The 24,323-nt window shown below is 38.6% G+C and overlaps 3 protein-coding genes across 3 annotated transcripts; all 3 read right to left on the bottom strand.

Moving 5' to 3' along the window:
- Positions 1 to 1,886: 1,886 nt before the first annotated feature.
- On the bottom strand, positions 1,887 to 7,704 carry thoc6 (THO complex 6). The gene is made up of 13 exons (XM_081362519.1): positions 7,313 to 7,704; positions 7,014 to 7,105; positions 6,806 to 6,870; positions 6,548 to 6,651; positions 6,356 to 6,393; positions 5,864 to 5,912; positions 5,583 to 5,654; positions 3,554 to 3,656; positions 3,395 to 3,444; positions 3,205 to 3,267; positions 2,852 to 2,962; positions 2,536 to 2,664; positions 1,887 to 2,389 (listed from the first exon to the last, which is right to left on the bottom strand). Exons 1-13 carry the CDS (start codon positions 7,340 to 7,342, stop codon positions 2,309 to 2,311), a joined length of 987 nt encoding a protein of 328 aa, XP_081218645.1. The 5' UTR covers positions 7,343 to 7,704; the 3' UTR covers positions 1,887 to 2,308.
- A 143-nt stretch (positions 7,705 to 7,847) lies between these two features.
- On the bottom strand, positions 7,848 to 19,031 carry srrm2 (serine/arginine repetitive matrix 2). Its single transcript, XM_081361979.1, has 14 exons — positions 18,779 to 19,031; positions 16,782 to 17,036; positions 16,441 to 16,536; positions 16,141 to 16,323; positions 15,917 to 16,003; positions 15,769 to 15,834; positions 15,454 to 15,483; positions 15,253 to 15,363; positions 13,301 to 13,433; positions 10,817 to 12,753; positions 9,645 to 10,337; positions 9,464 to 9,568; positions 8,834 to 8,944; positions 7,848 to 8,736 (listed from the first exon to the last, which is right to left on the bottom strand). Exons 2-14 carry the CDS (start codon positions 17,027 to 17,029, stop codon positions 8,685 to 8,687), a joined length of 3,852 nt encoding a protein of 1,283 aa, XP_081218105.1. The 5' UTR covers positions 17,030 to 17,036; positions 18,779 to 19,031; the 3' UTR covers positions 7,848 to 8,684.
- A 972-nt stretch (positions 19,032 to 20,003) lies between these two features.
- On the bottom strand, positions 20,004 to 23,776 carry LOC308696062 (matrix metalloproteinase-25-like; the record flags this gene model as incomplete). Its single annotated transcript, XM_081374417.1, has 10 exons — positions 20,004 to 20,038; positions 20,127 to 20,318; positions 20,423 to 20,701; positions 20,931 to 21,080; positions 21,865 to 21,944; positions 22,018 to 22,114; positions 22,185 to 22,364; positions 22,486 to 22,790; positions 23,424 to 23,583; positions 23,737 to 23,776. The coding sequence occupies 10 exons, from the start codon at positions 23,774 to 23,776 to the stop codon at positions 20,004 to 20,006; spliced, it is 1,518 nt and encodes a 505-aa protein (XP_081230543.1).
- Between the last annotated feature and the right edge of the window lie 547 nt (positions 23,777 to 24,323).

Raw genomic sequence — 24,323 nt, forward strand, 5'->3', positions numbered from 1 at the left:
TAAAATAATGTACTGCAATGTGTCAAAAACATCATACAGCTCATGAAACATTCTCAGATAATTGAAAATGGCACTTCATTTTTTACAGCATATTATTACAATTAAAATGAGCCCAAAATTAACATAATCTATTGCTTTTATGACAAGATATTCTTCATGGAGAAAAAATTGCCCATGAGGGGGTGTCAAAGACTGTACAAAAAGGCTATCTCTTTTCCAAATGCTGTAATTTTTGATTCCTTTATCCAAAAATTATTATTTTTTTATCCAGATGCAGCTAACATGTAGGGGGACTTCACTAAAAAAGAATTTTCCTCCTACCTTATTTCCTTCCTGAGTTATTCCATGACAAATATGAAAGATATGCAAAATTATAATAAAAATTATATATATATATTGTCTTTTATCCACCGTTTCTTGGCGGGACAATGTCCAAATGTAATGTAATTTATATTTTCAAAAAATTTAAAAAGAGTTCTTTCAAACGATACCTACCTTTTGACTCTCCTTGCTATAGTTTTGGAGTTATTATGATTATATAATTTTTATATAGTTTGGGGCAAAATTTGCTGTTTCAGTCTTACCAGTTCATTTCTCTGTGTGTGTGTGTGTGTTTGTGTGTGTGGGTGTGTGTGTGTGTGGGGGGGAGGGTGTCTTTTTTGCACTCTTGATGTTTTAGAGTGTCACCCCTTCATTGCTGTACACTTTTTTTCAGCACAGTGGCTGATCTGTAGCTTGTACCACCAAAAGTTTCTCTGAGTTTTCCTATTTTTTCGTATTTCCCATTCATTTCCTATGTCGCCCGTTTTCGGGCGGGAGGAAGCTAAGTGTGACTTTTTTTTTTACGACCCTTTAACATATCAGAATCATCTCCTTGATTTTTTTGTGTGTTCATATAGGTAATAAAAGAAAAGTCACCAAGTTTCACCCCCATCCGATGAAGCAAAAAAATTAAACAATTCGAAACGTTCAAGTTTTCGCCCGTTTTCGGGCGAAGAAGCCCAGAGGGTTAAAACGCTGTCTGGGTAGGCAGGCCAATACGATCTGGGATATGACGTAAAGGACCATCAAATGTTTAAAATTGCACTCAGCAAGTTTTCGCTATTATAAAAGTTTTGCAAAGAAATGAATAGATATTTTGAGAAATATGTTTAAAATGATTTGCACATACATGAAATTAAAACTCCAGCTGTAGCCTAATAAACGCGTTTTATTTTGCACGGAGCGGGTCGCCTCATGGGGGCTGCCGTTTTGAGCACGTGACCAGCAGCTGAATCAGAAAAGAAACAGAAAAAACTAAGCTAACAGAACTGTGAAAAGTGAGTATGGTTTCAAAAATAATGTAATAAATAAATGTTATTTACCAATTAACGTATATTAACTAACCCAAATTAATATTTGGTGTGACGGGCCTTTGCATTTAAACGTCTTTTGTCCAGGTTACTCATAGGTTTTCAGGTAGCTTTGTAGGAAGGTTTCTTCAAGCATCTAGGAGATGTTTCTGCAGTTCTTCTGGATTTAGTTTGTTTAATTTTTTTCTGTTTCTTCATGTAATCACAGACAGACTCGATGATGGTGAGATCAGATCATACCAGCTGTTGTCAGACTCCTTGTGCATACAGAAATCTCACTGGATTGTTACAATTAATGGCAAAAGGAATGTTTGGAAATGTAAACTGATATTTCCTACTTGCACACAAGCAAAAGATATAACTGGCTTAAAACCATAATGTGCCTAAGACTTTTGCAGAGTACTGTACATTATACTATACTATATTAGTGTTGTACAAAAAACAAACAAAAAAAAAAACCTCGGTTACACTTTAGAATAAGGTCTCATTTGGTAACATTAGTTAATGTATCTAACATGAACTAACAATGATCAATACATTTTTGTCACAGTATTTATTCATCTTTGTTAATGTTAGTTAATAAAAATCCAGCTGTTAATTGTTTGTTAATATTAGTTCACAGTGCATTTACTAATGTTAAATAATACAACATTTGATTTTAATAATGTATTAGTAAATGATGAAATTAACATTACCTCAGATTAATAAATGCTGGAGAAAAATTGTTAATTCTTAGTTCATGTTAACTAAGGTAGTTAACGAATGTAACACTGTAAAGTGTTGCCAAAAACACAAAGTGCGCCATTCAAGGTATAATAAAATAGTTACCCAAAAGTATTAGTATAACCAAAATAGTTTATTATAAAACAAATAAATGTTTAGTTGCATTCAAGTAAACCATACATCAAGAATTTTTCACAAAATTCAATTCAAACTCAAAGAAGTGTTGGTGATCATCAGAATGACAGAGAAAAGGCTCTGTAACTGAAGTTGGTGAACACATCAATTTGGTGACTGCTGCCCCCTACTGTCATAACCTGAAAGATGAATATTGGGTAAAGGTTACAATCATTCCATTCACACACATAGCCAGTAAAGAAAAAAAAATATATAGGTATTGCTGCAATTTGTAGCACCTGTTAAAATGGATACATCTGACAATGTGAATAACAGGTACACCTACCCTATGTTCAGTGTTTTTGAGATTGAGAGCCAGTGTGTTGAGTGATGAAGGAGAGCAGGGAATCTGAGCTTTCACTGTACCGCCATGTAAACAGTGGGAGACATTTGGACCCTCACCTACTGACATGATCTAAACACAACCACAACATAATATATATATATATATATATATATATATATATATATATATATATATATATATATATATATATATATATATATATATATATATATATATATATATATATTTTTTTTTTTTTTTTTTTATATATAATTCTGATGATATATATATATATAATTATGTTTTTTTTCCTCACCAGGTCCTGGTAAAAGACAGCTTCTCTTTGACATCCAGGCAAAGGGAAGACAGAGGTGGGGGACATGGATCGGAGGTGCCATAAAGAGAGCGATGGGCCTCCACCACAGAGCTGAGCGGAAATAGATAACATTGCATAACAATAGGGGCATTATACCATTCCATCTTAACATATATTGAGGGCCATTCCAGGAGAGCAGTACACCATGCAGATAATAACTTAGATATTTAAAAACAAGCATGTCTATACATATGCAGAAAAATGCAGATATACTGGACATGAGATAAACAAGAAAAGATAACCTGAGACAATAGTTTAACTGTCCCTGCCAACCAATCACAAGTCCATCTTACCATCCAATCAGAGTCTGTAGCAAGACAGCTAATCCACTTCCCAAACTGGGGGCGTGCGCATTCCTGACCCACCATTCCAGAACAAACGTGAGAGATAATGGGATTTCAGTGCTGTATTTTTTTCTTGTATGAGTCATGAATGCATTGTTTCAGCTTATACGTTTATTCTTTATAAGTAGGAGTGTCTTACCTCATATTTGAAAACTTCAATACAGTGAACTGGCCGGTTTGTCCGTGAGTCTGGGGGAGGAAGTTTATACTCTTATTACACAATGTTTCTCTATTGCAGCTTTCATTTTCTCCAAAGAAGAGTAAGGGATATAGAAACAGTGCTGAGTCATTCACTAACCCCATATCCTCACAGCACCATCCTCTCCACCAGAGAGTATCTCCCCTTCCCTTTCTTTAAAGCACAGGCAGTGGATGTAGTCAGTGTGGCCCTTCAGTACAGACTGAAGAACAAACAACACAAAGGGAAGGAAAATGAATGGCATCCAACTGTGTAATATATTTATTTAAAAAGCTGAACATGCAACCCACTAAGGGGGCCCTTAAAATTGTTTAAAATAAATGATTGAACAATTAAAATGATTTTTTTCCCCAAAACAAATTCAGTACGGCGAACAACCTTCGCACAAAATAGTGACAATTTTGGTGTGGCAACTGTCCCCTCAAAAAAAAACAAAGACACTGTTATTGGACCTAAAATGTTTGTATTATGACTTTATGTTTGTTTGTTTTGTTTTGTTTTTTTCCCCCTGACTCTTCCTCTTCCATCCTTCAAAATTAATAAAATAAATAAATAAATTGTCAGCAATAACAACTTGTGAATTTGGAGAACTTGTCGGTAACACTTTATTTTACAGTGTCCTAGTTACATTATGTTACATGTACTTACTATAGTAATAACAGTAAATTATTCATAATTACATGCAACTAACCCTCAACCAAATCCTAATCCTTTGGTAAGTACATGTTAATTAATATTACTCAGTACTTAAATATACACTCACCTAAAGGATTATTAGGAACACCATACTAATACTGTGTTTGACCCCCTTTCGCCTTCATTCAGAACTGCCTTAATTCTACGTGGCATTGATTCAACAAGGTGCTGAAAGCATTCTTTAGAAATGTTGGCCCATATTGATAGGATAGCATCTTGCAGTTGATGGAGATTTGTGGGATGCACATCCAGGGCATGAAGCTCCCGTTCCACAACATCCCAAAGATGCTCTATTGGGTTGAGATCTGGTGACTGTGGGGGCCATTTTAGTATAGTGAACTCATTGTCATGTTCAAGAAACCAATTTGAAATGATTCGAGCTTTGTGACATGGTGCATTATCCTGCTGGAAGTAGCCATCAGAGGATGGGTACATGGTGGTCATAAAGGGATGGACATGGTCAGAAACAATGCTCAGGTAGGCCGTGGCATTTAAACGATGCCCAGTTGGCACTAAGGGGCCTAAAGTGTGCCAAGAAAACATCCCCCACACCATTACACCACCACCACCAGCCTGCACAGTGGTAACAAGGCATGATGGATCCATGTTCTCATTCTGTTTACGCCAAATTCTGACTCTGCCATCTGAATGTCTCAACAGAAATCAAGACTCATCAGACCAGGCAACATTTTTCCAGTCTTCAACTGTCCAATTTTGGTGAGCTCGTGCAAATTGTAGCCTCTTTTTCCTATTTGTAGTGGAGATGAGTGGTACCCGGTGGGGTCTTCTGCTGTTGTAGCCCATCCGCCTCAAGGTTGTGCGTGTTGTGGCTTCACAAATGCTTTGCTGCATACCTCGGTTGTAACGAGTGGTTATTTCAGTCAAAGTTGCTCTTCTATCAGCTTGAATCAGTTGGCCCATTCTCCTCTGACCTCTAGCATCAACAAGGCATTTTCGCCCACAGGACTGCCGCATACTGGATGTTTTTCCCTTTTCACACCATTCTTTGTAAACCCTAGAAATGGTTGTGCGTGAAAATCCCAGTAACTGAGCAGATTGTGAAACAACCATGCCACGCTCAAAATTGCTTAAATCACCTTTCTTTCCCATTCTGACATTCAGTTTGGAGTTCAGGAGATTGTCTTGACCAGGACCACACCCCTAAATGCATTGAAGCAACTGCCATGTGATTGGTTGATTAGATAATTGCATTAATGAGAAATTGAACAGGTGTTCCTAATAATCCTTTAGGTGAGTGTATAATTACACTGTAACAATGACACCTTAAAATAAAGTGTAACCAACTTGTCATATCAGTCAAACAGTTGTGTTAGATATTTATTTTAATTTTTTCCTTAGGATAGTGTTAAAGTTGTTTGACAACAAGCACTCTTGTCATTATTTCAAATATGGTCCCTAGAGTCTAACTGACCTTAAAGACGCCTGTCTCCATGTCCATGATGTGAATGTTATTGTCGCCACCTCCAACTATCAAGCTGTTGTCCTGCAGAAAAATAACAGGCATCAAATTGCCAAACTATGCATAGACATACACAAATATATAATGAACTTGTAGTAATGTAGTAACATAAATGAATGTTTTGTCAAACACACACATCAACTACCATTTAAACAGAACCGTTAACTACAATATATGATTACATATAAAAGCATGCATTAGGGATAAACAAAACAAATAGTTCAAGTACAAACCTTCGGGTTAATGATCATTGCATTGATCTCTGGAATTTCAAGACTAGTCCTGTATAGAATGAGACATTGAATAAACATTTGAGGTGACATTCACACAATAATGAAAGTCATAAAACAAAGTTAGCAGGCACTGTCTTGAATGTATGAATTATACAGTTTGTTAACATTAGTTAACTACATTAGTTAACATGAACTTACAATGAAAAATACTTTAAAGCATTTAATAATCTTAGTTCATGTTAATTTCAACATTTACTAATACATTATTAAAATAAAAGTTGTATCTGTTCATGTTATTTAATTGACCTGAGCTAACATGAGCTAACAATGAACAATTGATTTTTTTATTATTAACTAACACTAACATTGTAACACTGCTCATTGTTAGTTAATATTTATTAACTGCATTAACTATTGTTGACTAACTGGACCTTACTGTAAAGTGTTACCAGTATATGCAAATCAGAAAGGTAATCATTGACAGTGTCTCACTCATAATTGGGTTTCCTTGTCCATGCGGCTTTGGTGTTCTGTGGAGACATAAATAAAAGATGCGCTGAGGTATTTTCTGCAAATATTACTGTTTTTACAGTGTCCGTATCCGTATGCACAAAACAAAACTATTAAAAGGAAAAAGCTTCTTTTTTTTTTCAACCCAATAAAAATCCATTGACATTTACTGACTTTTTTGATGAGCTCTGCCCAACTCCAGGCACTGATCTCTCCATTCCCAGCACTCAGGAGATGAGTGTCCGTGGAGAGTAGAGAGAACACCGGACCGTCATGAGCTGAAACAATTAAAAACCCTTTCACTTGTCAATGTTGCAATATTGGATAAAGGATCGAATATTCCCTGAACCATATACTGGGTGAGATTTAGATAACCTAGGACACATGTAGTAAAGGTAAATAAAAAAGTATCTGTTATAAATGAAGTCTAACCAGTGAAGTTTAGGATGGGCTTCTGACTCCCCTCTGATGCATCTGGACTCAGTGCAGCCGAGAGACTGTAAGAACAAAACTAGTAACTAAAAGAACACTTCAATAAGCATTCAACATCAACCCTCTCAACATATAACGTACATCAAGAAACCTTAGGGGACCTATTGACTAACGCCACTTAAACTGCATGTTGAACCTGTTCTCTCACCTGAACACTGCGATCTCTCCATAGTTATTCCCCGCTGCAAGGAAACGACCGCAGGGAGAGAAACTCTGCGAGAACACGGACATATGCAAGAGCTGGAGAGAGATTTAAACATGTGTCACGAACACTGTTGACAATGTCTTATGAACGTATAGATGCATAAATGTAATTGTCTGCATATAAAACTGGTGAGCATCAATGTGTTACGCTGAAGGCTGAAAGATGTTTCCTATAGTTTGAGTGGTTTAATCATAAGTGTTTGTTTCTTATTCAAAAAATTCAATAAGATCCTGATCACTTACCTCAACTGGACCCATCTTCCGGGAGTTCATTAAAGTAACTTGAAAATCCTCGTTTAATTTCCTATACAAAGCCTTTTCGCGTTGCTGCTCGTTCAAAGAGCGTCGCGTAAATATGACGCAGTTCACAACCTCCACAGACAGACCAGCTAGCTACAACAGTTACAGTGGCTGTGTTTAATTAGGACTTGCCACTTAATCTGGACTGAAAGACTGAATGACTCTGGAGTATTGTTGTGTTATGTGATGATAATTGTTGTTTATGTTTTGTTTTTTGGATTTAATAAAAAAAAAAAAAAAAAAAGAAGTTTAGCAATCATCAAAATAAATGAGCAAAATAATTAAATAAATGCTACAACAGTTACCGTGGGAACTAGTTTCCGCCAAAATACCTTAGTTTCTAGTGTAAAACGATACATGTATATGGTAGCGGTTTATGTTAATTACCACAATTTTATTGTTGCACCAATTTACTTTAGTATTGTGGGCACAATATTATCTAAATTACCATGTCACATTTCTGTGAGAGAGGGGGTCTCAAGTTATAAAGCTTTAATGCTTCATTTTTTCATGTTAAAAGACTTTCTCCAATACCTGTTCATTATGAAATCTGAACTACAGACTTTAAACAACTATAATGAAGTTGGTAGGTTGATTTTCTCACAGCATAAAAATAGTCACACTATCAAAACACTGATATGTTTATTTGAACATCTCATATAATAACAATGGTTCTAACAAAGGGGTGAGATTGGGGCAGGGCCACCTCTTTATCAGAGAAAGCTGACTGAAAGCGTTCGTTAAATTGCACACAGCTTTAAAGAATACAAGACTGTGTATTTGGTATCCGCTTCTCCTTCAGCACAACAGACTAAAATTTCAGACAAGAATATTCTACTTCCATTTTATTATTCACAATTCTTTTTTTCCCAACAAATAAACAAAGGAACAGACTCGGTCCACATATGCAGGAACAGAATATTGTCCATTCTGATCACCAAATTACAGACGTTCATCTACATTCAGAACAATGCAGCAGACAGAAAACCACTGAACATTTGTGATTTTGTGTGTATGTGTATGTATACGTATACAAATAGCATCTGTTGGCACAGAGCAATGGTTGATGAGAGCTTCAGTGTCTCAGCTGGCCTTCTTACATTAATTACAGCATAATAAAGGTAAAAATAAATCCTCCCTTTGGGATGAGTTACAAATAACCAAGTTTCAATAGACCTTCCTCTAATAATGGTGAAAATATCACCATTACAACTAGTCACATTTCTAGTCTCATCCATGTGATACTGAGATGATCCAGTCCAGTGAGAGTCAGATAAGAGAGTCCAGAAAACAAAAAAAGTGAATATTTATTCACTTATTTCCTCCGCCGACTGTCTGGAGATCTGCTTCTCGACTTCCTGCTTGCACTGTTGATGGAAAACAGAGATGTAGGTCAATATTAGTAATAGCAATGGTTGAAAATGATGGTATTTGCTGAAATACATAGATCTGTTCAGAACTGACCGTCGAGAGGGTGGAGAATGTGCAGGTCTTCGTTGCCTCGCTGGAGGGGAGTAACTGAGTGACCTAGAGTCTCTCAGTGAGTCTGCTGGTACTCTTTTGGGCCGTGGAGGACTGCATAGTTAAAAAAATATATATATTTAGACGGTGTTTTAGAGTAAAGCAGCAAAATGGGACGTGAATGTTTACTTATGTCTCTAATGTGACTTATTTCAGTGTAAAAAGGGATATTGAATTGGGGGACTTTTTTTTTTTTTCAAAGATAATGCTACACAGATACATAGATGGGTTCATGTGGATCAGCATGTACTGTGAACAGAGACACTGAAAACAGCATCATGAGCTGCTTGCATGTAAATGAGCACAGTACTGGGCTTCACTTTGAAACATGCAGTACATATAATTCTTTAAATCGCAGCCTTTGAGATTTGATGATGGCACTAAGCTCAGTTATCAATTAATCGTGCAGCCCTACTATAACAGTAGCTTAAAACATTGCCCTGTTGGATCATGCTCATAAACTGAGAAAGTAAATAGTCAATTTTGATTCCCTGTTGACTTGAGGTGGAAAATCCATTATTCCTTTAGTAGAGGAATAAATCAACAAATAATAAAACAGGCAAAATATTCTACCTTTTCTTCTCTTCTTGCTCACTTTCTGATGAGGATGATGATGACGAAGAAGCTTTGCTTTTCGTCGTCTTGCCAGCATCTCTATTTGCACTTGGCTTGACACCCCTGTAAAAACAAACATTAAAATGAAGTTCCATCTCTTAAACTGAGCTACATAAATGCTAAATGACAAGGCACTTACCCTTTTCCTTTCTCTGTTTCAGTGTCTGAGCTGTCTGAGGAGGATGATGATGAGGATGACGATGAGGACGAGGAAGATGATGAGGAAGATGAGGAAGAACTTGAACTGCTTCTCTGCTTCTTCTGCTGTTGGCCAGAGCTCTCCTTCTCTGGTTTCCCATTCACTGCAGTCTTTCCTTTCATTGATGGCGGGGTCTGGCCTCTTAATCGGTCACCTGGTGGATCCCTGCTTTGTGATTGGTTGGTCGTTGGTGATCTAGAACGGGCAGGAAGTTCACGGGAGTGAGAGCGATGAGGCAACTGATTAGAAGGGGGACGAGTCTCACGAGGAGGGGAGGGAGATGGGTGTTTGGAGTTCCTTTCTGGTTGCTTATTTCTTGTCTGTTCATCAATTTCCCTTGATCTCTTTTTATCTGCATCGGTTGACTTTAACCCCTTCATCGGTCTTTGAGGAGAGGGTGAGGATGAAGAGGTCGAACTGGAGGATGAGGACGATGACGAGCGGCGTGGAGGAGTGGGATCTTTGGGTGGTGCCCTCCTTCTTTGTTCTTGCTCTCGTTCTCTCTCTTTCTCCTGCTCACGCTGCCTCTCTCGCTCTCGATTCCTCCTCTCCTGCTCTCTCCCCCTTTCTCTTTCTCTTGACAGTGAACGACTACTTCTGCGCCGACGTACTGGAGAGGGTGAACGACGAAACCTAGGTGTAGAGAGAAAATTTGTTGTTATTATATTAAACTTAATTTAAAACTCTGCTAATTACAAGTTAACACTGCAACTCAAAAACTCCTAATAGATTCATCTAAATAATAATAATTACATTTTATATCTGTATTTATTTTTGAAAGACATTCATTCTTTGTGACAGTAAATATTTAATGTTTCAAAATATTTTTATTTCAAGTAAATGCTGTTCTTTTGAACTTTCAATTTAACGAAGACTTCTAAAAAACGTACCACATGTAGCAAAAATTCTTGAGCACCAAATCGTCATATTCGAATGATTTCTGAAGGATCATGTGTCACTGAAGACTTAAGTAATGATGCTGAAAATTCAGCTTTGTCATCACAGGAATAAAATATTTGCATAGAACATACCTGTCTGAGTGCCAGAATTACACGGAAATGCTTAACTTGCTCTAAAAAAAAAAAAAAAAAAAACATGGTAATCTGACTAACCTGTAGGGAGGACTTTGTCTTCGAGGACTCCTGGATCTGCTGCTCCTCATTCTCCTCTCCCTGGAACGCTCTCTTTCTCTGTCTCCTGGCCTTGCTCTAAATCGGTCCCTTTCTCGTTCTCGGAGACGTTCTCGGCTGCGGTCCCTTCTGAAAGGCGATGAGTTTCGTGGAGGTGACGGTCTTCTCGCTCCTCGTCTCGGACTGGGGGAACGTGAACGCTGTGGGTCCTGGTACTGTCGAGGTGGGGTGCGTTTCGGTGAAGGCCGAGCTACTGTTTGTTTCACCTGTGACACATTGTTCCTTTCTTTTCCCCTCTGAGACAAAGGCGACACGTCTTTCTTCCGGTCACTCTGTCGATCTCTTCCTCTGCCAGGAGAGGGGCGTGACGACTCTCGTTCCATCTCTGACGGGGTGTATCGCTCGCCTCCACGATCTCTGATCTGAGATTTGGGTTCTTCTGAAGGCGTGTACCTGTCCCGGCCTCTCTGAGGGGGTGAAGGAGGCGGACTGGAACTCTCGGTGGGAGTGTACCTTTCTTTTCCACGGTCTCTGGTTCCTGTGGAGGGAGACGAGGAGTTTCCAGCTCTCCGGTCTCTCACTACGTCTTGTTGTCTCTTATCAACGTTGTCCCTTTTTCTCTGGGGCTCAGGAGGTGAGCTCTGTCTTTGTGTGGCAGGGTACACCTTCTTGCCTTCATCACTCTCCCCATCCCTTCCTCGATTCTCCTTCTCTCTACGTGCAATAGCCAGAGCGATGACAGCGTTAGGAACCAACTTACTGGCTGTGCTGCTGTCTTTTGAACTTTTCTTTTTTTCATCATCCGAGGATGATGACGATGATGATGAGGAGGAGGATGAGGAGGATGATGATGAGGAGCTGTCACTATCACTCTCGCTGCTGCTGCTGCTGCTGCCACTACTGCTGCTGCTGCTACTACTGCTACTTGCAGCTTTGTCTTTCTTCCCAGGCTTTTCCTTTTGAGTCTGTTTCTCCTTCTTTTGGGCTTGAGGACTCCTCTCCTGTCTCTTGTCCTCTTCAATTTTCCTGTCTTTCTTGCCCACCTCTTGCTCTGGCTCACTTCCTCTGGCACCTCGTCTGTCCTCAGGTTGACAGCTAAAAGAGGACTTTCTGTCTGATCGGGACACCTCTTGCCCTCTGATGCGGTTTCTCTCCTTTTCTCTGTCGCTCTCTCTGGCTTTTCTCAGAGCCTCTTCCTTCATCTCCTCCTCTCGTCTTCTGTCTTTGTCTCTTTGTTCTTCTCGCTCCTTCTCCAGTTCACGATCTCGTTCTTTTTGCCCTCCATTGGCGTAAGGTGAACGTTTAGCAGGAGACAGGGAGTCACTAGATCGGTTTCGGTCTCGTTCCTTCCCTTTATCACTCTCCCGTCCTTGGTCATCCTTTCTACTAGACAGGATTGTTTCTCTATCGCTATTCCTCTGTCTGTCTCTTGCTCTTTCCCCATGGTTCTCCATTTCTCTGTCCCTCAGGGAAGCTACTTTCTCTCCACTGTGTCCTCTTCTCGTTCTATCTATACGTGGAGGAGACGGGGATGAGGATGAGTCATGTTTTCTTTGACCTTTGTTCTTTCTACCATCGTCCCCTTGGTTCTTGTCTCTCTGCAGCTTAGGAGTCGGAGAGCGAGACGAAGAGTCACGTCTTTTCCGCTGAGAGGGTTTTTGTCTCTCTTCGCTCCGTTGTCTTCGGTCTCGCTGCTGCTTACGTGGTGGAGATGGTGAAGATGAGTTGTGTCTTGTCTGAAGGGGTTTCACCCGCTCTTCACTCCGAGGTCGTCTATCCCGCCTCTGCTTTGGTGGAGGAGATGGCGATGAAGAGTTGTGTTGCTTTCTCTGAGGTTTTTCTTGCACTTGTTCTCTCTCAAGTTTTTGGCCTTTGTCTCTTCTGTTGTGCTCAGGCGTTCTTGAGCGTCTTGGTGATCTCTAAAATTGAGGAAGACAAAGAATAAGAGCAATGCAAAACCAATTTTTTTTTAAATCAACTAGTTAGAGGTTTGCCTGAACAACTGCTTGACTAATCTAACTCAAGGAAGGCCTAAATAATTAGGTCAGTCATCAAACATTTGCATGACAGGTTCTTGCGTTAAATGCAAGAGTCTCTAGATACATTTTTAAATGTTGGGCTATTTTTAACTTGACAAACTATTTTAAAACAATGCTTATGGCGAAGTGCTCCAAAAAAACAATGTGAGATGCGACAATGGCCAAAGACACCATCTGAATGTGTTTGGCTATAATTTAACATCGACATTACGTGTAATAAAAGAATAAAATATATACACACATATAAATTATAAATAAAATAAAATTAATTAATAATATATAAATAAGTTTAAGGTAAGGCAACAGGAAAGACCATATCTAAGAATTGAACTAGTCGAATTCACTAATCAAGTGAAAGGAATAAATCAGATTAAACAAATACTGTGTGCATATGCTTCTAAGACTTCCAAAAGAACAAATGAATTACCTCTCTGACTTCAATCCTCTTTGGACTTTCCTCAATACGGCCACGTCGCCTCCTGTCAGGGGATCTTCCTTTCCTCCCCTCATCTGGACGAGAATCTGATTTATTCTGCTGCTTCCCTCTTTGAGGGGATGGGCTGAAAACAAAAAGCATGCATATATATTAACACAAACTGGAATTTTCACTAATTAAGACCATTTTGATAAACTAGACCATCTCAAACACTGAGCACGCATTCATTCATCTCCCATTTAATTTAAACCTATTTGAAATAAATCTATTTAAAGGCACACTATGTAAGTTTTCACCACTAGAGGTCATTTATTCAAAACAAAGGCGTAGCTTGATGGCGCCTTGATTTCGCTAAATCATGGGAGTTGTTGTCTTCACCTCTACCGCCGGTGGAGTATACGACAGGACTTGGGCAGAAATCATATTCATGGATGACCGGTAATGTATAAAAGATTTATTAACGTTACGAAAGCAGTTGGAGTGGAACGAGGCCGCTGGAGCGATTGCAAATGAGAGGCAAGAACGACACACAGCTCAAGAGCAGTGGAACTTTTATTATGCCGCAGACCACTTCCGCTTCTTCCGATCATGCGTATGTGGGCAGAGCCATAGAGAGAAAGAGTTGCGACACTCTTTGATGTCGCCGCTATGGCTGTCACGTGGTTCATGTAAGCCCCAATAGTTCCAGAACATACACTGGCTGTCATGTTCTTCTATGGGACTGACAGCAGCGATTGCATTATTGAACGGTAAATATAAAATAAAACACACACCCAAGTACTTTTTCAGCTGTTATTGCATTATTGCATTTTGTTAATGTCAGTTTTGCATTTGGAGAGGCAGGGTGACAACGAAATACTGTATATTACTAATTACTTAGATAAGTTTAGGCTATATTTTTGGAGGGAAAAGCTTAGTGTTCATGTTCGCATGGGTAGCAACTTTTATTTAATTTAATTTTTGGGATATACTAACTTTTCATTATGTGACGTGTTGGCTGAGTTTGAGTGGTGAATGCTGCGCGTCGAGTTGTTCCAGAGGTAACGTAAGTTTCTGAAATATCGACCTCTTTTGAATTGTCAACTGTCTATATTGTAAAATAGTTGCTATAAAGGTGGTAGCGATTCATTACCGAACTAATTAGATGCTACATTCACAGCTGGCGAAGTCGCGCTAGCTAACTAGCAAGCAGGCAATGCTAGAAAATTGGTTGAAACAACCAAGATAAAATATAAATAATTACGCTGTGCATGTACAAATGAAGACCAGTATAAGCATCGCAAAGGGCCTCTGATACAATATAGACAGTTGACAATTCAAAAGAGGTCGATATTTTAGAAACTTACCTCTGGAACAACTCGACGCGCAGCAATGTAAATGAATGGGGTCCAATGCCCAAATGACAGTGTTTGGAACTAATCCGATCTTCAAATCCCGGAAGTAGGCGGTTAAAAGCGCTGCCATTTTTTACAACGGAGGTCTGTGGGAGTGTCGCAACTCTTTCTCTCTATGGCTTTGTATGTGGGGTAACACAGCGATGTTTTATCATATTAGATACATTTGAGTGTGATCAAAGTTGTTATAATGCTACTCTGTGCGTTCGCTCTGCGGCCACTATATGAGACACTTGTTGCACACTGCAGTGAGCTAGATCGATATTAGGCATGGTAAAAAAATGGTACTCGCTTTAAATCAAGAACACGAGATTTAAACAAAAAGACTAATTGTGTTGAGCTGCATAACAATGATTAGTTTTCTGTCGATGAATGTATCCAAACAGTTGTTGACCTGTCTAATAAAACACATATTAAAGCATTTTGCAAATGCTATAAGAAAAAGATAAAAGACAACTCAATGTAAAGAGTTATCCCTTAGTACACACTATAAAATGACAATAGTCATGTCATGCAGTGTGCACATGGCCTTATTTAGTGTCATGTTACCTGTGGGCTGGGCTGGAAGATGCACTCTGTTGTTTTCGGCTCTTATTGGGAGGAGCCTCATTGTCACTCCTTTTTCTCTTTCTTTTGGAGGTTTCCCTTTCATCTGACGAACTGTTGCAAGTTACATTATAACAATTAAAGGAGTATAAAGAATGTGTTATCTATTCACATGTAACTTAAAACAATGAGGAAAAAACCTACCTCTCAGTGTCACTCTTCACTGACCCCTCCCTAAAGCAAAGATTTTTGTTATTTGAGCAATTAAACAACAAACAAATTGTACACGTCTACACCGGACGCGATTTTCAGTTTACAAATGAAAAATATAATTCCCACATTCAAATATTTAATTTGAAATGGTTCATATATTTCATACTGACTCAATTAAATAGATTTCATAAAATAAATTTAGATGTATTAATTTTACCCAATTTCTTCTTGCCTAGAGGGCAACATAAGAATAATTAACAGCATATTGTTATGTAAGGGAACAAAATTAAAAGCATTAAATGAAACCTTTTCTTTTTCTTCCTCTTGTCCTTTTTCTTCTCTCGCCGAGGGGAAGTTGAGGGGCTCTCAGAGCTAAGAGAGAAAATCGATTCATAATTATTCTCTTTAAACTTACGTTAAGCATTACAAATTCCTCCTTCATTCTCCAGTTTACCTTTCTCTGCCTTTGGTTTTCTTTTTCTTCTTCTTCTGGCTCTTTTTTCGCTCAGTAGATGAATCTGAATCATCAGACTCAACAATCCTGAAAGAAAATGTTGAGACACAGACAGAACAGTAAGTAATCGGATATGGTATAACACAACGGCGTTGACTTCTGAAAGTTACAGTACGTCTTCACAGTACATCAAGCTCTTTTATCTCAAAAGATAAAGTACTCACTGGTACTTCTGCTGCTGTTTCTCTCTTTCCAGCCTCTCCTGCTCCCTCTTTTCCTTCTCTCGCTCCTTCCGGTCAGGATGAAAGGATGAGCCGTCAACGTAGTCAGAGCTGATACCGAACGCTTCTCTCAGACGGTCATTCTTTTGCTGGTTAGCAGCTGCCAGAGCATGAGTCTCAGTCACACTGATAAAGAGTGCAAAATATGAATAAAAGAATAAAATAAAAACTAGTAGCAGTGCACAGAAAAAGGCCATTATAAAAATCTAAATGTCAGTTTGAATGGTCTGAAGTAATACTCACACTGGCTTCTCTGTTGGAAGAGGTGCCGGTTCTTCCCTTTCCTGCAGCATCAAACGAAAGGTGTTGACTTTCTCTTCAATCTCCTCGGCAGAGTACCTGCCACACAAGAAGAACTGGTCAGAGGTCACTCTTAAGATCTCTTTGCTCTTTAAGAATGATAATAACACAAAAACATGTTTTTGAAAAGTCCCTTGTGCTCACCAATGCATTTATTTGTTAAAAAAAAAAAACACAGTATAAACAGGAATATTGTGAACCACTGGGAGGAAATACATAGGCTACATTATGTGCAGACCATTAATCGTATGAAAAATTCTCTTCAGATTAGGATCTCATCTTACCCCTGCTCCTCCATCATGTCCTGCAGCTCGGCACATTTCACCTCCAGCTGTCTCTTCCTCTGGTGCTCTAGGATTTCAGCATTAGGTTGTCTGTTCAGCTGGCTCTCCAGTCTCTCTCGGTCTTTCTCATCCCGGTCTCCTCCGCGCTCATCCCTGTTCCTCTTCACGCGTACGCTGGAGAGATTCCGCTGAACGTAGCCGTTCGTGCCACTGCCTCGCGGCGTGGTCAACCCGATACCATTATACATCTCTGCTCTGAGAGTTCAGTAAGAAAATGAGAACTTGTCAGTGAACTAAAAAAAAAACTTTCCTTATCGCATTTTTAGTTTTTAATTCGCCTTGAATAAAAAGCATTTGATACATGAATAATGTAAATACACGAGTGCTGCTGGGAGACATTATGGCGCCTTCTGCATTTGTGGAAGCCATTACACAAATTAAACATATGCTCCTTGCTAAAAATTACATATGAAAACAGGTTAATGGTGAGCTTTAACCATGAAAATAATGTGATTGATCTTGATTTTTTTTAGGAGTAGCACAACTTAAGCATGCAAATAGTTAATAGAGAAGGAACTTAAGTTTTAGTGTGCAACTAAAACAATGCAACAAAAACAAATTAAACAGAAATGAAAAAGGAACAAACTAAGGGGATGCCTTGATATTGCAAAAATGCAAGTCTTGCGTGGATTTATCAATTTAACCCTCAGAGACCCTAACAGAACTGCAATGGTTGTATGAAGCAATTGAATAATACCACAACAGTAGCAGACACTCTGAAATGTACCTTTTTGGAGGGGGGAAAGTTGCATACTTTGCATATAAAACAGCTCGCTATACTCAGCTGACACAATTCTAGGAACAAATGTATCTATTTGCAAAGTAAGTTTTGACATGTAACACCTTTTATTTTTATTTCTATGTATCTACTCACTGGACATTTTTTAACATACATAAATGAGACCATTTTTCCAGCAAAAATAATGCTGGGTATTAGGGTAAAAAAAAAAAAAAAAATCTATGGTTTATTACACACAAAGTAAACTATGAATGGTACAAATTATTCATTTTTTCAGCTCTTTTATAAGCTGTTTTGTCAGTATTTAATATACAATTATTTAAATTGTCAAATAGTGAATATTTTTTAACTCTTCACGAGTGTATTCTTTCTGGTTGATATTGAGTATTATTATTTTTATTAATTTGTGTGCCGAATTGTGTTGTGAGATCACTTAGCATAGCAAACAAGTCTTTTTTTTCTTTCTTTTTTTTACAACTAATGGCTTTCTACAGACATATAAAACAATGTATATCAAAGCTTGTGTCTCTGAGGGTTAATGTGCTGCGATTCACTAATACCACATTAGTCCAGAAATAGACAGATTCAGCACTTTGTCTAAGACATGGCCGGGGGGGGGGGGGACATCTGAATTACTCGCCAGCTCATGAAACCCCACGAGTATGGAAAGTAAAGCAGTATGTTTCAATACATAAGCAAGGCAACCAAAGTGTTATTTCTAGGCCATTTACAGAGACTTGTGCTGTGGTGTGTTCTACACAATTGATCAAATATATGTTGAAACGTGCTCAAAGTTATGACAATGAATCACAATAAGCCTCCCAAGAGAGCATTAAAGTCGTGTTAACCGCTCCAAATGTCCCATATTATGCCCTACATGCTGTCTATGAAGGCTGCTCACTGTATTTTAACAGAGACACTGTGTCGCGAGCATTAGATGAAGAACAGTCTTAAACCAGCAGCAGGCCGAGGCCTCCTGTAACGTTACTGCTAACACTTCCTTCACGCCACTGTCCGCTGATTCACTTTCACATGTACTGCTAATGTTATACATACTAAATACCACCAGTGTTTACATGTATAACAGAATCTGGGTTGTTTTAGCGCGCTAACTGTGTCTTTGGGCTAACAGGACCACTCTACAGTACAGCATGCTAGTAACTGACCATTAAGCGTCTGTTGCGTGTGCGCTACGTACCTCTGCGATTCCGCTCAGGGAGAGAACAAAAGTAGAACCTTTACAGGCCAAAGACCGAACAAATGTGGCACTGCTAGCGGATTCCCAGCGATTCTATATCAGATAATCCTTGTAAAAATAAAAACGATGTACGCAACGTTGGCTAGAATGAACAGGTAACGCTCATTTGGACGTCATCGTGTCGACCTCGCGAGAAAATTCGGGGAATGACTGTGGACTACATTTCCCACAATTCCATTCACGCTCTGTACTCTTCTTCTTCTTCTTCTTTTGATGTTTTAAGGTGCATATTCCGCCACCTACTGGGATGGAGTGTGAGGCAACGACGTCTATCCTGCATTTATCATCTAAAAAGTATGGGGCTACAAACACTACGGGTTCAATTGTCTATTTGATAAATATCAGAGTATTCAGTTCCTATACTCTCACTTGTATTGTTCGTTCTTGCATTTTTAAAAAAATGTTTTTGAAAGAAGTCTCTTCTGCTGCAAGGCTGTATTTATTTGATCAAAATATGGTAAAAAAAACCCTCATATTTTATAATATTACATAATAAATATAATTTATTTCTGTGATATCAAAGCTGAATTTAGAGCATCATTACTCCAGTCTTCAGTGTCACATTATAATATGCTGATTTGCTGCTCAAACGTTCTTATTATTATCAATTTTGAAAACAGCTGTTCATATTTTTGTGAAAACTGATACATTTTCAGAAATCTTTGATGAAAAGAGAATTCAAAAGAACAGCATTTATTTAAAACATTGTAAAAGACATCAATGTCTTAAAAAAATTATTGCTGACCCCAAACATTTGAATAGTAGTGTTTTTTAATGGTAGTGATCCCCAAAATATGTATTGACAATAAAATAGTAGGGTGGGGTTTGGGGGGGGGGGGGATTTCTCGAAATCATGGGAGTCACACAATAACTCACACAATATGAGTTTTATTATTTAAGTATTGTTTCATGGCTTTTAGTCCAGTGTGTTAGTTTTGAGACCATCTAGAGTTCTTCAAAACACTGACCATTTACTAGGCTATGTACTGTAATATATTCTGTAAATAGTTTGTAAAAAGCAGTATGTCAAATGAGTAAGATATCAGAATACACAGTATTCAAGAAACAATACCAAGATTACGCAGCGCATCTGCTTAGATTCTAAAGTAAGGAACCATTGGACACTGATGACTAATTCATTGATAGCTAAAATAGTTTTTACTAACTACACAGTCACAACATTAAAAATCGCAGTAGATACTACACAAATAATATGAACATTATCAGTAGAATGTAAGAGCCAAAATACAAAATACCATAATTGAGTATATAACAGCTAACAAAGCACATATTCCAGCTGCTGAACTCTGGACACAACTACAGTCTCTGTCTCTTCTGGGAATCTCAGGTGTGTGAGTTGAAAGGTTAACATCACATTTCATCCAGTCAGTAGCAATGGACTTCGGGAAAGCAGATTCCTGCTCCAGGCCCCCTCTTTTTAAAATCCAGTAGTTTGAATCTTTAAAGAAGTAGGTGTCTCCTGAGGGAATTGTGGATAAAATGGTTTGAGGTTGGTTCGGGAGAAAAAAATACAAATGGAAATCATTATAAATAAAATCTTTTATGATAAAAGACGCATCTTACCATCTAGAAATCCAATGATATCATCAGGGCGAGAGGGCATCCCCCAGATGGATGCCAGTTTAGGGTACCCTTCCTCCAGCTTCCTCTCTGTTCCCGCCTCATCAAACCTCCAGTACTCTCCACCACTGAACAGGTACGTCCTCCCATTGTGCGGCCACAGAAATACTGCCTCCACTCTCTCTATAACCTGTCCCGCAGAAGAGTGTAAACCCCAATCTGAAAGTGGTCGTGGGTACCCAGGGAGGGACATTGTGTTTCTAAATACCCAGTACTGGTTACCTGAGAAAAACCAGAATGAAAAAGACTCAAAATAAGGAATACAACAGCCAGTAAAAATCTTGTTTTTCAACCACTATTTCTAATATGTTGCATCCTCTCAATCTTTCTGTTTACACTCAATTTCAGTCAATAGCCCCCATAGTATGAAAATAATAAACTATTGCTTGTACTCACTCACTTGTTTAAATACACGTATTTTTACATTTTGGGTCTATTTATTCATTCTTACCAATGAAGAATACAATATATCCATCTCTTCTCTCATATGCAGCATCAACTCTGGTTGTTTCTGGAGGCAAACCGATCCAGAAGCTGTGGATCAGAGCTGGAGTCAAGGACATTAATGAGCCTGAAGGATGTACCCTCCAATAGTGTGGACCTGATAGAAAGAGAATGGTTTGAGGAAGAGGATGAAAGAGAAACAGTACTTTCTTTCATTTATAATTTTGACACTGTAAGAAATTGTAGACTGCCTCGATCCAGATTCAACTCCACGGTATATTTTAGAATGAGCTCATCCCCAAAATGGCTTAGTTATCATATAAAGAGGAAAGTCAAGTTGTATTGTTTCTTCACCGCTTGAGTTGATCACATCCTGAGCAAAAGGTCATCATCAGTTGTAGAATGGGAATGGGTGTGGGACACAGAGAACCATCTCAGACAATGGGGTGTCTCAACTTCATTAACATACAGACCACAGCATTCACATTAAGAGTGGTAAAACAGGATAAAAGGTTTGAGATTTGGATGTTCTGGGTTCATTTTGACGCCGATGAACCCAAGGTGCTTCATGTGCATTGCCACATAAACTTATTTGAGATCTTCAACCTCCTTATCATTTTTTCTTACAATACCCTTCTCTCAATTATTTTCAGGAATATGTTGAGGATACCCCAAAGGGAAGTCCCTCTGATACTTTTACACAGTCTACAAATGTTTAAAAGTGTTGAACACTTAAATTCAGCTAGGACGCACAAAATTGATCAAGTGACCGTAAAGACATTCATATTCATTTAGTTTACATTGTAATAATATTTCTCAATATTACTGCTTTTACTGTAGTTTCCATCAAATAAAAGCAGTCTCGATGAGCATAAGCATTCAAAAGCATTAAAAATCTTACCGACGCCAAAGATTTGAATGGTATAATTCAAACATCATACCTCTAAAAAAGAAAACCTCTGCTCTGATATTAGCGATTGCATCATAACCTCCCAGACAGCGATCGGCAGAGGCTGCTGGGCTAAAGAAGAGAAAAGCAATAAGAAAAATATAACAGCCGTTGTCAAACCTTTCATGATCACAGTGTTACTCACTGATAGGGAGGATGCGGAGGAGCAGGGGTCGAGAAATGGGGCAGGATAGTTGTGGGTGCAGAAACAGATGGAGACGGTTTCAAAGCTGGCCTTTTTCCTGTATATTAAACACAGTTGTGAGAAATGAACAGATTAATTCATTTATTTATTCACAAATTAGGGAGTACCATAGAGTGCCTGTATTCTCAGTCTGTCATCAAGGGGTAAGGTGTAGCTGTGCATGTCTCCCACAGGGCCATAGTAATAAGGCCTCATGATGGAAACATTGGAGGAGGAGTGAAACAGGCCTAAAGCATGACCAAACTCATGCACTGCAACTGTGAATAAATCTGTATTGCTGCTCCTATCTGTGGAAGAAACCATAAAACTTTGAAGCACTTCTGACCCATCTTCTTTTCTTTTATTCTATCTATTGATATCTGTGAATAATGAGATTGGACACACAAATATGTCTAGCATTTGATGTACCTCCATAGCTCCAGCTCTCTCCATCATCAAAGTGTGTGTCACCAGCAAGATCTTCCTTTCCTGGGAAGAATGCATGTGCCAGTGTGCCTCCCTTGCCATCAAAAGGATATCCATCCTCATGGTAGCCACTGGCGAAGGTGACTTTGATGTCTGTCTGTGGTGATGGGTCATACGGAGAAGGGCGAATCCCGTGGAAATGCAGATGGGTGACATCACTCCATGCTCGGAGTGCATGGGCCAAAATGAGCCTTACCAGCCCTGGATGTAGAGTGGGAGACATGGAGGGAGAGGGAAAATCTTGCACGCTAGGGAAAAGAAGGGAGACATGTAAGATTAATATTCTGGTTACATATTACATTAGAAAAAGGATACATTGAAAAATATATCCTGTATATGGTAAAGAAACAGCAACAATATGCTGACCAGGAATACAGTGTTTTTAAAATTACTGGATGGCATATTAGTGCCTGTATATTTTGCAATTCATGACCACATATTTTATAATAATGTTATTATAAGTAACAGTCTATTGGAACTACCAAAATCTGCTTGTTCATTGGGTTGATCATAATTGGCCCGTCCATAAAACATGGCCAATACCCGTAAAGACGGTGCAGAGGGACTAAACATCATTAGGTAACACAAATTATACTAAAATAATGCAACAAATATTAACTAAAATGTATCACAAAAACACAAATGTACATTTCTGATAACAAAAATGAGAAGCGCAAAATGATTTCTATAAAATGTAATCATAATGTCTTGGTACAAGGAATGTTATTTCACTGCACATTTCACTATAAATTATACAGTGATTCATAATTTTTACTTGCAAATCTACAGTTTTCACCGTGTATGGTAAGACAACTTACAGTTACGTTATTATTATTATTTTTACAATGTATAGAATATTGCTGGAGACTTAATGATCACACCTCCAGGTGATGTCAGTCTTGTCCCAGCTCAACCTTGGCAGAGTGTATCTTCTCTTCAGCTTCCCTTCACCTCTTCTCTTTCTTTTCAACAGATCCTCAGAGCTGATGGCGTCCGGGAGAGAGCATCGAGGTCTGCCCATCATTTCTAAAGTGGCCTGATCTAAAGTTCGACAAAAGTGGAATCATCAGAACTGTAGTAGTGGCAATGCATGCAGAAAGATCACACGGCAGAGAGAGGCTTTACTAGCACTTCCATCTGAATAAACCTCAAGTGTGACAGTTAAAAACAGTGAATACGGAGATCATCTGTCACCTAGTTTGCCAGTCTCTTCAATACCAGCAAATCGCTGCATTTTACGGACAGCTTCTTCAATACCCTCCCTGGTTTGAAGTCGAGCAATTAGAGAGTCTGGAGATGGTAAATACCCATACCGTATCAACCAGTCCTACACACACACACACACACACACACACACACACACACACACACACACACACACACACACACACACACACACACACACACACACACACACACACACACACACACACACACACACACACACACACACACACACACACACACAAACAAACAAATATTATACATTGTTGATGTATAAAATAATAATAAAATCAGCTCTGAAAGCAATGAAACATCCCCAAACTTGAAATGAATGAAAACTGTAGACAGTAAAGTTTACAATAAAATGATATACACAATTAATTTATAATATGTGTATCAGATTTTGTTATGACAGCTTGTGTTGTTTACAGTTAGGCTACTTTTTGTAATAGCCTACATTTACTTTTTTTATTAGATTTTATAGGTAAAACCAGATCGATAACCAGGGGTGCGTTTCCCGAAAGCATCGTTGGCCAACTATGGTCGCAAGTTCATCG

This window comes from Scardinius erythrophthalmus (genome assembly GCF_964197995.2).
Source record: "Scardinius erythrophthalmus genome assembly, chromosome: 1".
In the NCBI taxonomy this organism is placed as follows: Eukaryota; Metazoa; Chordata; class Actinopteri; order Cypriniformes; family Leuciscidae; genus Scardinius; species Scardinius erythrophthalmus.